Source organism: Apteryx mantelli, chromosome 17 (genome assembly GCF_036417845.1).
Source record: "Apteryx mantelli isolate bAptMan1 chromosome 17, bAptMan1.hap1, whole genome shotgun sequence".
NCBI classification, from domain to species: Eukaryota; Metazoa; Chordata; class Aves; order Apterygiformes; family Apterygidae; genus Apteryx; species Apteryx mantelli.
This window is the reverse complement of record NC_089994.1, coordinates 13,523,141-13,538,317: the sequence shown is the minus strand read 5'-3', so window position 1 is coordinate 13,538,317 and position 15,177 is coordinate 13,523,141. Positions and strand designations below refer to the sequence as shown.

Here is a 15,177-nt window from a genome sequence, read left to right as displayed (position 1 = left end):
AACTTTTCATTTTCAAAATGCACTTAACTGTCCTTTGTTTTCTTGGCTGTTAAAAGGTGGGCAAAATTTTGTCTCCTGAACTATTTCATATCGACTGCCTCCTCAAGAGAGGGAGGCTGTCAGCTATTCTTAGTCATTAAGGCTCTGTTTTAAGATTGCATATTGCTGCAAAACCTATGGAAGAATTTTTAATGCTTACCCTTGCAAGTGAATTGCAGGAAAATGAACAACTGTCTTGTACTCACTTCTCTTCCTAGCAATAGAGGGAATGGATTTTACAGACTGGCATAAACTAAGTGAAAAATTCTAGGTATACCAAAGTTTCATGAAAAGTCAGGCAAAATTATTTCTGTATCTATCACAGATACAGGAGCACCTCGATTATCTGAAACTACAGGTTCCTTTCTCCTAAAAGTGGTGATTTTGACCAAGCATGAATGCTGTTATGTGGGTGTTAATTTCTTAGCAGGGGCTATTAACAAGCTTCTTCTTAGTACAGAAATCATATTAATATCATAGCATAAGTAAGTAAATCATTGTTTTAGATGACTCAAATGCCTAACTGGAACGAAATGATCTTGGTTGACACAGTTTATTTTTCATTTAACAAGCATCAATTAATTTCTGTCAAAGAACATCAGTGCCTACATCAGCACTGGCTTGCAAAAAAGAGCATCCTAGATAGTTGTACTATTCATGGTTTTTTTTCTGTTATGCAGTTCCAAAAAATTGGAATTGCATTGGCATTAGCTGGAATGTAATTCCATGCAACGCTTTGCATGCTTCTAAGATTTTCATAGGTAACTATTAAGCAGGACTAGCTTAATTTCTAAAGCAAAACCCCCTGCAGTTGTGTTTGTGGAAGACTATTTCAGTTTTATTTTATTTATTTATTTATTTTTTGTATTATGAGGTGGCCAAAGTAGTGCATATGGAGGGGGAGGTACTTGAATTAGTGCTGTGGTGTTTTTTGTTTTTTTTTTTTTAACTAACTGTTGTGAAACTTGTTCTTTTCCTTTGAGAGATTTAAATAAAGTTGTTGCCGCTGTGGTATTTGCTTGTCTGATCCTGTTAGATGTATTTTTATACAAACTTTTAAGATTAGCCTCCGGACATACTGTGTGACATAGGCTGGAGTAACTTCTGTGGCTATTCTTTGCCTCTGAAAAGCTCCTTTCTGAGCTTTAGAGAACTGCACCAACCTCTTTCTTGCCCATGAAATTTGTAATGACCAGTATAGTGGTTTGGGTTTTTTTCCTGTGTTTTTTCCCTAAATATTTTAGTCTTACTGAATGTCACATGCCAGTAACTTTCCCTGTTCAGTACTTACTATCTCTTTATTTCTTCCTAGCTATATGTAATTTGTTTATACCTGTCACTGGTATTCATTCTGACCTGACTTTTGTTATTTGAGGCCAATGAAGAAGCTAGGGCAGCTGCTCCCCTAACAGTAGTTATGGACAGGCGAAAGATGAACACTGCGTGCTGTTTCTGCTCCACTTGGGTGCAGTATTTGAGCATCTTGCCTGCACCATTACTGTATACTTAACAAATCACTTTTTCAGCTGTGGTGGGATGTATCTTACTCTTTGTAATTTTTTTTTTTTTTTTTTTAAGAGAGGAGGTTAGCCCAAAAAGCAAGCAGCTCATACAGCAGATATACAAAACATACTGCGGTCTACAAAATATCAAATTATTTATTTATATAAAATATATTACACAACATTGTACACATGCACACACCCACACAGTACTTTACCACACATTTAGGCCAGTTATTTTTTTTTAATTAAATGTTATAATCTAGCACACAGTATCTTACAATAATTTACATTATTATCTGAAGACACAATGGGGAAGCTTTGATCATTCATTTATAAACCTTCCATAAATTACAAAAAGAAAGGCAGTCTGAAAAGTATGTATAAACAGTAAAAACAATTTACAAATGGACAAGAATTACAAAATAGTCACAGCCAATAACTGCCATCGATGTGTAAGGTTTTTTAACTATTATTAGAGATGCCAATATTGCAGATAATTTGATTTTTCAGCTGTTGCAGCCTTTTTATTGGCTACGGCTTGTATATATAACAGTTTTTCATTTGAGTTTAGACATGCACTTTAGCGTGAATCTGACATCAACAATATGAAAATGCCTTTTAACTTAGGACTGCACCTCCACAGGAAAAAAGGGGGGGGGGCAAAATATTTTCTGGTCGTTTTAGAATATTGAACCAGGAACTTGAAAACTGGAGTTTGTATAATTGAAACTGTGGGTGCATTCTCTGAATAACTTATGCTGTATCTGGCTTTAGTTTAGTGAATATGTTGACAAAAGAAGTCCATACAAGGGTGCTTTGTTTTTCTGTTTTTTTTTTTTTTTTTTTTTTTTAAGGAAAAAAATAAGCATTTTGCACAACACTTTCAAACTCCCAGGAGTTACATCAGACATTGAATGGAGTCAGCAACATAGTACTTGATCTTAAATTACCATGTTTTAGGGAAGATGAAGACAGTTGAATACACAGTACATACAAAGTATACGCTGTATATTTATTAGACAGTACAAATCATTGTGCATTAATAAGGCAAAACATCAAGGCTGATTAAACTAGGAGTTTCAAGACCATCTTTCTTTAGGATAAAGATTACGTATGGTAGGGGTGATCTCTTTGAACGAGCATCAGTGAAGAGGGTTTTCTTTCCCCTACTCATAGTTAAAGAAAACTAAATGCTGAGCTATATCCAATGAAGTTACAGGTGTGGAGGTGACTTCAGATAAAACCATGTTCTCCTTCTGGTCTTATTCCCCCCCAAATTACTTTTTTTTTTTTTTTTAAAGTAATAAAATTGTATTTGCAACAATGAGTTTTAGCAGCAACAAATCCACTTCCTTTTTTCTTGCTAGTTTGATTATGCAATTCACATGATTCTACTGCTGTCAGAGTTAGAAATGCAAAGGTTCGGGAAGTTGTACTGCATAGTCATGAAAGCCCTAGTTTTGATGTTTAAAAAGAAATACAGAGATTGGAAGCTTTACAGGTTGTCCAGGAGTGCATGAATCATTTCACTGCACCAAGCTTTTTCAGCAGTTTCTTGCCTTTGGAAAGCAGCCCCTTTTTCTTTTTCGAGGACATATCCCTGCCTCTCCCGGGACTACCAGAACCCATAGATGACGTAGGTGACCCAGAATGGAGATGAACTGTGGGGGATGGTGCTCTCCTTGATGTACCTGTATTCTCAGGAGGAACCTATTAGGTACATTGTTATAATTTATTGAATGTTTGAAAGCTTAAAAGCTATTAGCATCAAGAAAGTTGGTAACATCACTTGTCCCATTACCCACTTAAATACAAAGTCTGGTTCATTTCTTCTTTGTGGCTTAAGATACCATAGGGATTTATAGAAAATAATATATAAATTTTGAGAAAAAATACAGGCAGTAGAAAACACACACTCCAGTAGAGCCCAAAGTTGGTTACACTTTTAAACAGAGTTGGATACACTGGTTTGGCCATAGTTCCGGCAAAAGCCAACAAAACTGGTTTTGCATTACTGTACTCTTGACAGTGAGCACAAAAATGAAGAGGGACACTTGTAGCTATGGATTTAAGAAAATTAAAATGTGTTAATTGCCACAGATATTAGCAGTCTATAGAAGCCAAACCATTTCCAGCAGGAATTACTGCAAATGCTACTTGATTTCCCCCCCCCCCTTTTTTTAATGTCCTTTAAATGCCCTTTCCTTAAAATTAGCTAGCATACTTTATATACATATTTGAGAAGATGGCACACTGGCTTAATAAAAAAGAAAAGAAAAGAAAAAAAAGCTAAAATGAACCTTAATTGCAATCAAAGAAAGCTTAAAGACCCTGACTGCTTGATGTGTATGCTGCAGCTATGAGGTTGCCGAGTGAAAGTGAAGCCTTGTACGATAGTTAGAATGACAGCATTCCTAAAATATTTTAAACAGAGCTATACTTTTTTAATTATCAAAAACACTTGGATGAAAAGGCTAAAACTACTTATACTAAGCCTATGGTAACTACAGTGCCCTGCTGACAAAACATGGTACTATCATCTGTTAAGGTATTTTCATAGTAGAATCCATGCCTTAGGGACCCCAGTTATTTTGCATTTAAAACATTAGCAATTTACTGCCTTGTTGTGCAATAGTGAATTAAGCAAGGGGCTTCAAGCCAACTTTGATTTTAAATCAAGGTCTAATTCTAATGAAAAAAAAAAACAACTTAGTAAAGCACCCCAACGTACACCTGAAGATACCATATATTTAGTCTAATGCATTCATTGAGTGAGCTGCATGTTTCATATCAAGACTTTTATTGCATTGGTAAACCAAACAACTGCTAGTATTTCAAATGTGTGTACTTTCTAGAAATCCTACTAAATTTCAGCATATGAAGGGATTTGTTTTTTCAGAACTGTTGATAGTTAGGCAAACTGGGGTATAATCAATCATGGAAAAATGCATTTTAAGGCAGACAGTTTAAGTAGCTATAGTTGAGTTCAATGAGTTTCAAAATCAACTATACCCTTGTAAACTACAGTACTTATCAGCTTACATCTCATTTGTACGTTCTTTAAGGGTTGGGGGTGTTGTGCTTTTCTCTTTCTATAGGTACTTGGACTTTGTACATCCCACGTTGGCTAACAATGCAATATGCAGCTTTTGTTTGTAGGGTAATTAAACATCGAACTCTCCTTTCTATGTAAACAGAAACATTTAGCTCATGAAGAAATATGTTCCAAATGTTGACCTTCATAAAGTGAGGCCTAATTGACTAATTTCTAAGAGTTCCTTTTTAAAGGATTTGTCTCTTAAAAAACTAAATTGATCTGTATACATACAGTAAAAGCATACAGCCTGTTGTTCTGTGGCCAGTGATTTTGGAGACATATTTCTTTTTTTTCCCCCGCAGCTAAGTTTCAAGACTTGCATTAGATAGTCAGGTAGCTTTAATTGATATCTTTATTGGTATCTTCAGTTGCTCACTTACGTGAAGGCTACATTGCCTTATTAAGGTGTGAAATGAACACTCTTCTTCTGTTTCCAAGCAGATGAGCAAAGAAATAAAAATATATATAAAATATATAATATATAAAAGTATTGCAGTGATGAAACAAAACCAAAAATGAAAAACTCTAAACATGACTAGTCTTTCATAAAAGAGAAGTCTGGGGGCAGTTAACTAATGCCAGTTGGAACAGGAAATCTTAAGGGCTATAAACGAACACTGTCAGTTGCATTCACAATTTGTATTTAAAGGAATGCTTGTACCACTCTGTCATCCACAAGAACTCTTGTTTTCACCTATGTATTGCATGTAGTAGGAATAGTTTAGAAGCGTTAAGAAGTAACTATTTTCACCAGGGAAAAGCTGGCAAAACTCAATTTCTAATTGAGATATTCTAATGACTGCAATTAAATTTTAAATTTAGATTCTTCATTTACAAGCGTTTGCAACATGCTGGGGAAAGGCTAAGCAAAATCATTTTTCTTTAGTCTGCTATGTTTTATATATTTGAAAGTTAAATAATTTAAAATGGGCAAATGGATTTAAAATGTTAAAAGTAATATCTAAATTATATATGAGACAGAATGGAATGAAAAATAAAAATTTAAGGTTTTCCTTATTCAGTTGCTTACCCTTTTTGCTTTTGTACGCATCGGTGTATCTTGAACGTATCGTGAGGGTGCATCAGATAGATAGACTTCAACATCATCAGGCACTTCTTCAAGAAAGTTGGAAGGAACCAGCCCCTTTTGTCCATTAAGTTCACCCTATAACATGATGAACAGTTTTCCATTTGAGTGAATATTATAATTAAATCAAATGTAGGTTCCCAAGAAGGTAAGGAAATACTTTTCATGATATTTTTCAAAGCCAATGAGGAAGTATGCACCTAAGGTTACATCACATGCTATATCCAAACTAGAGTCAGACACAAGCTAGATTTTCCTGTTTCTGTAATTGAGCAGTGAATGCTATCCATCAAATAAAATAAGAAATGGCAAGATGAGAACAGTTTGTGTCTATAATTCAAGGTGACCCTAAAATACGTATCTTAAAGGTGTTTCAAGTACTCTGGCAATTCAATCACTCATCCAATTTGCTATATTAAGGTTACAACGTGGCAGCCTTTTTTATCTTGGTGCAGATAATTCTAAGCTACGAACTGATGAATCAAGACTTATCCCCAGAGGATTTGTATGTGGGAATCCTTAGTAATGTTACGCCAACTTGCAAAAACAGTCCATATATAATGAATGAGCTTACGCAAAATCACAGGAGCTAGTGTACGTAATGGAGCGACAATGTTCTTTTCTATGAGCAATGGAGAAGTGAGAGCTGAAATCCCACACGGTTTCTAGACTTGGATCCTTAAGCCTGCAATAAGCTAGATATATGTGGTGCTAGGAATTACAGCCTAAAAGCACTTCTGAGGCAATCAAATTATTCCTTTAGGTCTGAACTTGAGTCACTTCTAAAACGTAGTGGGAAGAGGCAGCTATGTCTGGTTTTTTATGGAACAGCAAATGGCTAATTAATACACTATGGAAATGGAAGACCCAAGTTCAGGATGCAGACTGGCAGCTACTGTCAACCTGGAGACAGTTCCTACTCAGCAAGCAGTGCTGGAGTATTATTTGTCATGATTAAATTCTTCTTCATAAATGAATGGCAAGGAAGTATGATCAGTTACCTAGTGCTCAAAATTACTATTAAAATTTATTTATTTTTAAGTAACCTTTTATCAGAAGGAGAGGCTGTATCTAGGGTTTTTTTCTCCAAGTGAAGTATCTTACCCATTAGGAAGAAGTCATTCACACGTTCATGTAGATACATGTGCGATCAAAATATGTATGTTCCAGCCAAACCAAGTGAGACCAATATTACCTGTAAAATGCTAGAGGCAGCACCGAGTTGAATGAATAACAGTCCATAAATACATGTGTTGAGGTGGCAAGAGTGAGCCATCTTTAGTCCAGTAATGCTCTTTTAACTGAGAGTGTCTTTTGGGTTCTGCTACAATCTGCACAGTTGTGGAGTCTTGTGAGGCTGGAGTCTAATCCTGGCTTGCTAAATGGACTGTTTTCAAATAAATGATACTAATCCCATTTTGAAAGTGCTTCCAGGTATACCATATAGGTTGATATATTTTTTAATTAGGATCATAGCTATTTCCACAAAATATCAAGCTGGAATTGTAACCTTATGTCCACCCAGATTGTCATTTAATAATTCATGCTAGCAAGGGTAGGTGTAACTGAGCCTGTTGCAGTTCAAACTGACCAGATAAAAGCCAACTTACGTAGTAAAATCCGTCTTCATCAATCTCACCGAAGACAGTAATAATGTCCCCTGTGCAGAACGTAAGCTCAGCCTGCAGGAAGAGGAACACACGACAGCTCATGTTGTGCTAGAGAAAAGTTAACGTTGGTGAAAAAATTTTGGTGAAACTGAGCTGAACTGTAAGAGCAAAATCTGACACACCTAAATTTTTTTTTTTTTTTAAACATTGCTAAATCTAGGAACCTTTCTCACTAGGTTCTAGATACGGACAGGAATTCTTGGGACAAACAAGCTGAATACGTCCAATCCTTGGATACACTCAGCACTCATCTGCACAAAGCCGGGAGCACCCTCAACAAACACTGACACTGGCTCTGTGTTGAGCAGGGGGATGAACTAGCCGACTTCAAAGGTCCCTTAACGACAGTCCTGTGGGGAACAAGACAGGAGAGGACAAGGTTCAGCTCGCTCTCTACTGAGCTGAACACTAGGACTAATGGATACAAGAACGTGTTTTTCCTGAAACACGAACCAAATTGTGGAGACAAACCAGATTATTTTTAGTAAAGGCTTTGTAACAGGCCTCTCCGGGCTCTCGCCTGCAGGCCATATACTGGGCAGAGTATTAATCTCCTGTGTTTTTATTTATTTATTTTTTTTAATTTCTTGTGGCCATGGGAAAGAGAAAGAACAAATACAGTGATGTTGTTTGTTTGCAACATATCAGTGCAACATTTTTGATTTGTTGCCCATACTATTTTGTAACGCTCTCTAATTTAGAATCAGATTTGGTTCACTGAAAAAAAGATACAACTCTGGCCCATTTTTAATGTATCAGGTCCCAAATATTTCTAAAATGCAGGTGTAGAACTCACCTTCTCCATTAAAAAAGTCGAAATTAATCTACCCACCAACTAAAAGATGCAGTAAATGATAGCTGAAGAAGCTTCTAGGTATGCAGTGTTTTGCGTAGAGCTTTGAGTGCAGCCTGACATTCCTACCACAGTGCATTTAGTTTCCACCCAAAATTGCATCAGCAACTGAGGGACTTACCATGTAACATCAAAGACAATGTAAAAAGTGACTGCACTGTTTGATTCTGTTGTTGCTGATGACAAATATGGAGAGATGGGAGACTGCATCCATGTAAATGGAAGATAAACCCATAATGAAGATCTAGCTAATGCTCAATAGTTGTTTAAGGTATCATTTTTTTTTTTTTTAAGAGAAAGGATTATAGACAAGACATAGAGTCATGAAAGCTCCATGCATCAGTTAAAGAAAAAATAAATACAATATATTACAAATGCTGTTCTGTTGTACTATATCGCTGTGTTTTGAGTGGGAGGGAGGCTTGTTTTTTGGATGAAAGGTAGGTTACAGGCATTTAAAAGCATGCTTCACTCTATCAGTTTGCCAGTGTGAGCTGGGATGCTTCTAGAAAATAATCATCCTCTTAACTCAAAACATATAAGGGAAATTTGAAAATAATAGTTGGGAAATAATCATTCCCTACAATTTTCTTCCTTATACACTTACTTTACATACACATATATATTGCACAACCATATATCCATAAATGACTAAAAGTAATGCGTTGAGCCACACCAGATAAATCGTACAAGGATATTCCTTGAATGTGTTTGAACAAGAACCATAAATCTAATTGTGCAGTGGTCACAAACCTTTCCTAAATATACATTTGTCTGAAAACGTGACCAATGTTTGTAATTATGAACTTTCTATTATTTTTCTACATGCCAACTGTAATGTATAATAGTGCTTTCTAATACCAACTATGTATTAACTAAATTATGGGTATATAAATTAAGAAAAATAGTAAATAGTTAATGTCAGTACCTCTACATCAACATTAGGAGAACTTTCTCTTGGATCGTAATCATATAGCGCCACCATCCTTCTTGTAGAAACTGAATGTTGTCTGCCACTCCGTCTGTTTCTTTCTGTTCCAATCATAAGGAGAGGGAGGGAAGGAAAGCTATCCAAGTTATTTTGAAAAGAAAAAACAAGGTGCAGTTTTTCCCCATGTCATTTTCACAACAGTGCAGTAACAAATTCAATATTTCTCTAGTGTAATGGTAGGTGGCCACAGATTACCAAACCTACGAACACAGATACAGGTTTCAAAACAACATGTGCATTTCATAAATAACGTCTTAACAGCTGGGTTGCCCTCATTATTCTAAGATACTGAATCCTCTAAACTATTTGCACAGCTGATGTTCAGAAATTTACAGCAGTTCTTGGTTGGAAGAATCAGATGTTACCAGGGTTTATAAAGATAAATGTTCAGAATTCTGCTTTGTTTCACTTTAGTCAAACTTCCACATTTACTGACTACTACCTCCCCTCCAGCTCCAACTGATTAGGAATTCTGTGCATGGGATTACTCTTCCCCTTTCTGCAAGGTGACTGGAATGAGACATAGACATTCTCTCAGCTGTCCCAAGACAAAAGAGGTTACCCGGTATGTAAGTGGTCTGCAATATTTTTAAGACTATGACTACAAAAACCTGTTTCAAGTATTGTTTAATTTTACAAATTTCCTTTGTGGGGAATGGAAGGAAAAGAGTAAAACTTGCAGTTCCCAGGAACCACATGAAATGCTTATTGACCAATATTAAACATTTACAGAGAAGTCCAGGACGGACTTCATTTTAAATTTGAATGATATCAGCATGATTCTTGCAGATGATTGCTGTAGCAAGAGAAACATGCTTGTTAGTACTGCTCACAAACAGGCACTGAGGGCAGCTCTGATGAGCGTAATGAAGTGAGACAAAGGCAACCCGGGGTTAGGAGGAGCCCTGCGACTGCTCCAGCAGGACAACGAGCATTAAAGGCTCGGCTAACGCAGGAGCAAACACCGAGTGCGGCATGCACTCAGCGTTCACGTCACCCGCCAGCGAACACCGAAGTGCTCACTCAGAGGAGAGGAGATCACTTACTGTTGCAGTGGGGGGATTTGAGTTATTTTCCCAGCTACCGATGCAAGGGATTTACACAGAACACAAGGAGAGATCCACAGCGAAGGCACGGACTGTACCAGGCGTGGGACCCAATCCCCCTCTTCCCCAAAGCCTGGCCAACCCGGGGTTAGACCTAGATGTCTCAGAGTAGCACTTTCCACTTGAAGTACTTCTCTGGGGCAAGAGAGTGCCCATCGCGCAGGGATAAGGGACCCTATATAATTGCTATGGGACAATATTCTCCAGCTTCTGGTTTGCAAAAGATCAAAGGCATGAAAAAATAAAACTATACAGCTCAAGTCATTTCAGCTACTTTACAGCTTGAATCACATTATTGTTTCTTAGCACAGACCTCTTTTAGACTTTCTGGATCTGCGGTGTACAGAGCGTGTGCTCTCTTTGAAACGGTCACAGTTGACTTCAGGAAAGGAATGCATACAAATAAAAGAAGAGAAGATATGAAGCTGTTCAAAGTCCTGTTTTTAAGGATTTAATGTGGGCAAAGGATTAAGAAAAATATAGTCATATGAACACGGCATGTTAAAGTGTCTGATATGACATTAAAAATGTGAGTAACAATATGACAGACTGGCAATTTAGAGCCTGCTTCTGCTAACAGATCCACGTGGGAAGCCTCTGCGACAGCAAGGGTCTGAGCACATGGATCTGTTTGCTGTTCTGAATTTGTATTTAGTTTAAAATTAAGCCAAACTAACTATTCTGTCCAAATCCATTAGTAAGAGGGTTTATTTCTTTTAAAATGTGACTAGTAATTTTAATTCATATTAGAAAATAAATGATGCTTTTAAAGCGCTAAAATATTTAAAGGTGAACTGCTAGGGGTAGGTTGCTAACAGCTCTCACAAACATCCAAGAATGAAAAAAATTGCCTACAAGTATAAGGAAGGGCAACATTTCTAGCAAAAATTGCCTCTCCCTCTGTCCAGGATTAAGACTTTCTGATTTCTCAGCTATTTCAGGAAATACTGACAGTTGAGTACAATAAAAAAGAGCCAATGACATTTGCAGCATATGACCCTTAAAACAGCCAAAATATCCAAATTATGGGGAGCTATATATGTAACTGGTTTCATTTTCAAAGATATTCTGTATCCACAACTTGTTTCAAATAAGGATGTAGCTGATTTAGCCAGTTATTTTCTGTATTCAAATGTGACCTCAGGCTAGAATTAGAAATATATTAAAACACTTATTAATCCAAACAGACCCCCAGCTGAATTTATAGACGTACCTAAAGGAGGTTAGGTATCTATTTCCAAAAGACTTCAAATGATGTAGACCCATAGTAACAACTACCTTGGAGGAATAACGCTTTAGACATCTATTCAGGCACAACCGTAGGTCCTCCTATGTGCCTATCCCAAGTTTTTGGCCTATAAAGGTACATATAGGTGTATGTGCTATACCTAGAGCAGCAGATGGGCAGTGGCATTTACAGGCGCACGTGGGTGGCAGTATTTGTTGTATTTACATGGCATAAATAAATAAATATACAAATTTGAAAATACAGCATTTAAGAACTTAAATCACCCCTCCTTTTCATGGACAACTGAGAATTTTTAAATATCTCAATATCTTAAAAACAAAAAACAAAAAAGTAACTTGTCTCATATTTACTAATATGATTTTGGAAATTATAAGGTTTTATTCAATCTAGGAAAACAACTGTGGAAGATTTCTTTATTTTTTAGCAACCACTTTTACAGTTCACTTTTAAACAGGACTGAACCAATTCCAGCCCTTTATACTCTCTGAATTGTGTTGAAAGCTTTAAAACATATTGAGATAGTTGTATAAAACATATCTTCAGAAGGAAATGTAAGTTAAGATACTTGCATGTGTATCTCTGTACAGCACTGAACTAATGATTTAACACTACTGATTCATAACAGAGAAACACTTGGTCAACCTCTGCTTTTTAAAGGGTTTGTTATTGTAGTATCTGCAAATTCTCCTAATATGTAGTGTTATCCCAAATTATATTGTACATAACCCTTTGCCACCATCCCTTTAAATTATTGGTAAAGTAGGAAAATGTAGAAGAGTAAAAAGAACAACAAATAAGTGATTCTTTTTATGCTTTTCAGCAGTGAGCGTATCACAAAGCACCTCAGCACAGCACACTCCAAAGCACAGGGATCTTGTTCTGTGTCTAGAAATCTTTCCGGTGACAAAAAAAAAAATTAATAAAAAAATAAAATAATGTGTGCAGTAGTGAAGATACAAGTCCTCATTTACAGCCAAAGGTGGGACCAAGATTAAATATTTGTTGAATAAAGTCATCCAGATACTGACACAGAATGTATCCCATAATGTGGTAAATTGCTGTAAAATTTAGATGCATCTGCATATAATAAAAACAAAAGGCAAAGCAGATCCAGCCAAGTTAACAGCACCCAAAAGTTAGGTGAAGCGTATATATTTCCCCTTACCTATTTTCTCAACCGGTGTGTTCAAAGGAAGAAAACCTTGTTTCAGAAGCTGATCCATCATCTCTTCATCATCTGCTTGGATCTCAGAGACCATATTACATGGGATAAGGCCAATTCTTGTACAGGTTTCACCCCGATAGAATCCATCAGCATCTTTGTCCCCATAAACCTATTACACAAAGAATAATAATGTTGGTCAATCAAAGTTTTATCATTTAGGATTTTTAATGCAGTAAAAATGGTTACTAAGTCATAGACAGACAACTACAGTTTGAATGTGAATATATAATATCTGTTTTTGACTACTCCAATCTATGCTACAAATTTTGAATTGTTAATTTGAATTGTGACTTTAGATACATAAGCAGAAATTAGACTTTTTGTTAGCAATGAAATGTACATAAAAGTGAGAGACACTCACTTCCTTTGCGTGGCAAAAAATACACTTAATGGTTTACACTGATGTTCATGGAATTATGCATATGGCATTTATTGTGGTACTATGCTTAATAGTAACTAGTTGCAAAACTGAGCTAAAGTTTTGCTATTTTGAATAGAGTATCTTGGGTACGAGCAAAAAATCCTGTATAATATCTAATATACTTGATATATGTAGGTACTTAAGCTCTGCTATTATCTTTTCAGACAAAATGAATTAATGTGTAAAAATAGCATGAATTTTCTTCATTGAGAATAGGTAATTCCAAAATTTCTGTCTTAACTTCTAAAAATGCAGTCAATTCATAAAGGCTGCTAATAATAAAAGGGCCTAGATCTATGACTTTACTACAAAAAAATGGTGTTCTTACGGACAAACTCATAACTGATTTTAGATTGTTCCTTGTTTAAGCACCATTGTTTCCTTCCTTTCCTTTTAAAAAATAAACAACCCCCCCAAACCAATCCCTTCCATCCAAATCAGAGTTTGTTACAACTGATCTTCAAATAGCCTCAATTTTCTAAAGCAGGAACTTTTGTCAGGTTTAGTCACTACGTGTACATAACGTCCCTGGCATTACTACTGCTTCACGCAGAGCAGCACACGGGACCATGATGCATGCACAGGACAGACCATGCAGCCTGCGGTGCAATAGATCCACCCTTCATCCACTTACCACTTACCCACCTTGTGGGTAAGGTATGAAAAGTATTTTGAAAATACAAACTAATCAACCTTCACAACAATTTGATGAGAAATGCAAAGCAATAGATGACATATAGTAATTTCCATGGTCCTAAATATAAAATAAACATTACTAAAAATAAGTATCTGACGTGCGACCTCTACAGACTTTTCAGTATCAAACCTACCTAGCTGTGAAGAAATAATTAAAATACCCAAGTGAAATGGTCATTTTTGCAAAGAAAAATAAGTTTTTAAATCAATTTCCATACTTCTGGCATAATTTTTTTATCTATATCATATAATGTAAAGATAAGCAAAATAGCTAACAAATTATTTAACATTAAAATACTGTGATTTTGGTTATCGACATTTGTGTTAGGATCTAAATCAATACAGTTGGAGGAAAAGTGTTTTAATAGCTTATGTTGCAATTTTACCTTGAAAACTAGTATTGTTATAAATGATTCTATTTATTCAGATTTAGTTTCAGATCACACTTAAATCTGAATTACCCCTGGACAACCAGCAGCCCTTCCTTCTCCCTACCCCACTTTCATTTCCATTTGCATCAGATGGATTAGATACAGGGCTGCAGGATGAGACACTCAGAGCTGCTGACTGAACGGAAAAATCTGTAACTTCGTTATAATTATCATCAGGTCAGCAAGCTGAACTAGTTCTCCTTGCAGCTGCACAATCTTAAGATCTGAGACAAACCGGGGTTGAAGGTATGGCTAAAGACAGGAGCAAGAGCGGTCCGGTGGCGACATGCAGTTACAGCATGTTTAGTGTGATTATCAAGACCAGTGGAAGAGCATCGGCAAAGCCGAACACTGTATCTGTCTCCTGAAACAGGGCAGACTTGTGTTCTGCTCCCTGTTTAAGGGCAGCTTGTGTATTTTACACTGACCAGTCAGAAAAGGGAACGGTTCTCCCAGCGACACTGAGGGAGTCCCTGGTGGGAAGCCTCAGAAAGTTGTGGTATCCACCGCAAATTGTGAGGAGGCTCTCCCCGGACCCATGTGTTAGGTTTGCTATGAAAATGCCTTTAGATGACCCTGGAAGAGAAATACCTAATTTTTGGACCATAATTAAAGGGAGTTAAGAGCGTAACTCTCTAGCTAAGAGTGCTCAGCCTTTAAAAAATTACAGCAGCTCTGGATATGTATGAAGGTACAAAGCTAAGCACTTCTGCAGTACCTCCGCAGTAAAGGGGATGGCATTTCTGAAGCAATTTTCCATAGGGTTTGTGGCAATTGATGTGGAGATGGCTTCACAGTCACAATTTT

At 36.5% G+C, this 15,177-nt stretch overlaps 1 protein-coding gene across 1 annotated transcript in view; it reads right to left on the bottom strand.

The window, feature by feature from the left end:
• Positions 1–2,595: 2,595 nt before the first annotated feature.
• Positions 2,596–15,177, bottom strand: part of RIMBP2 (RIMS binding protein 2) — a 159,907-nt gene continuing 147,325 nt past the window's right edge. The window contains exons 21-25 of the mRNA XM_067307392.1: positions 12,763–12,931; positions 9,180–9,283; positions 7,339–7,410; positions 5,672–5,806; positions 2,596–3,254 (exon numbers count right to left, since the gene is read on the bottom strand). Coding sequence (XP_067163493.1) covers positions 3,066–3,254; positions 5,672–5,806; positions 7,339–7,410; positions 9,180–9,283; positions 12,763–12,931 — 669 coding nt within the window. The 3' untranslated portion in view covers positions 2,596–3,065. The remainder of the gene's footprint in view (positions 3,255–5,671; positions 5,807–7,338; positions 7,411–9,179; positions 9,284–12,762; positions 12,932–15,177) is intronic.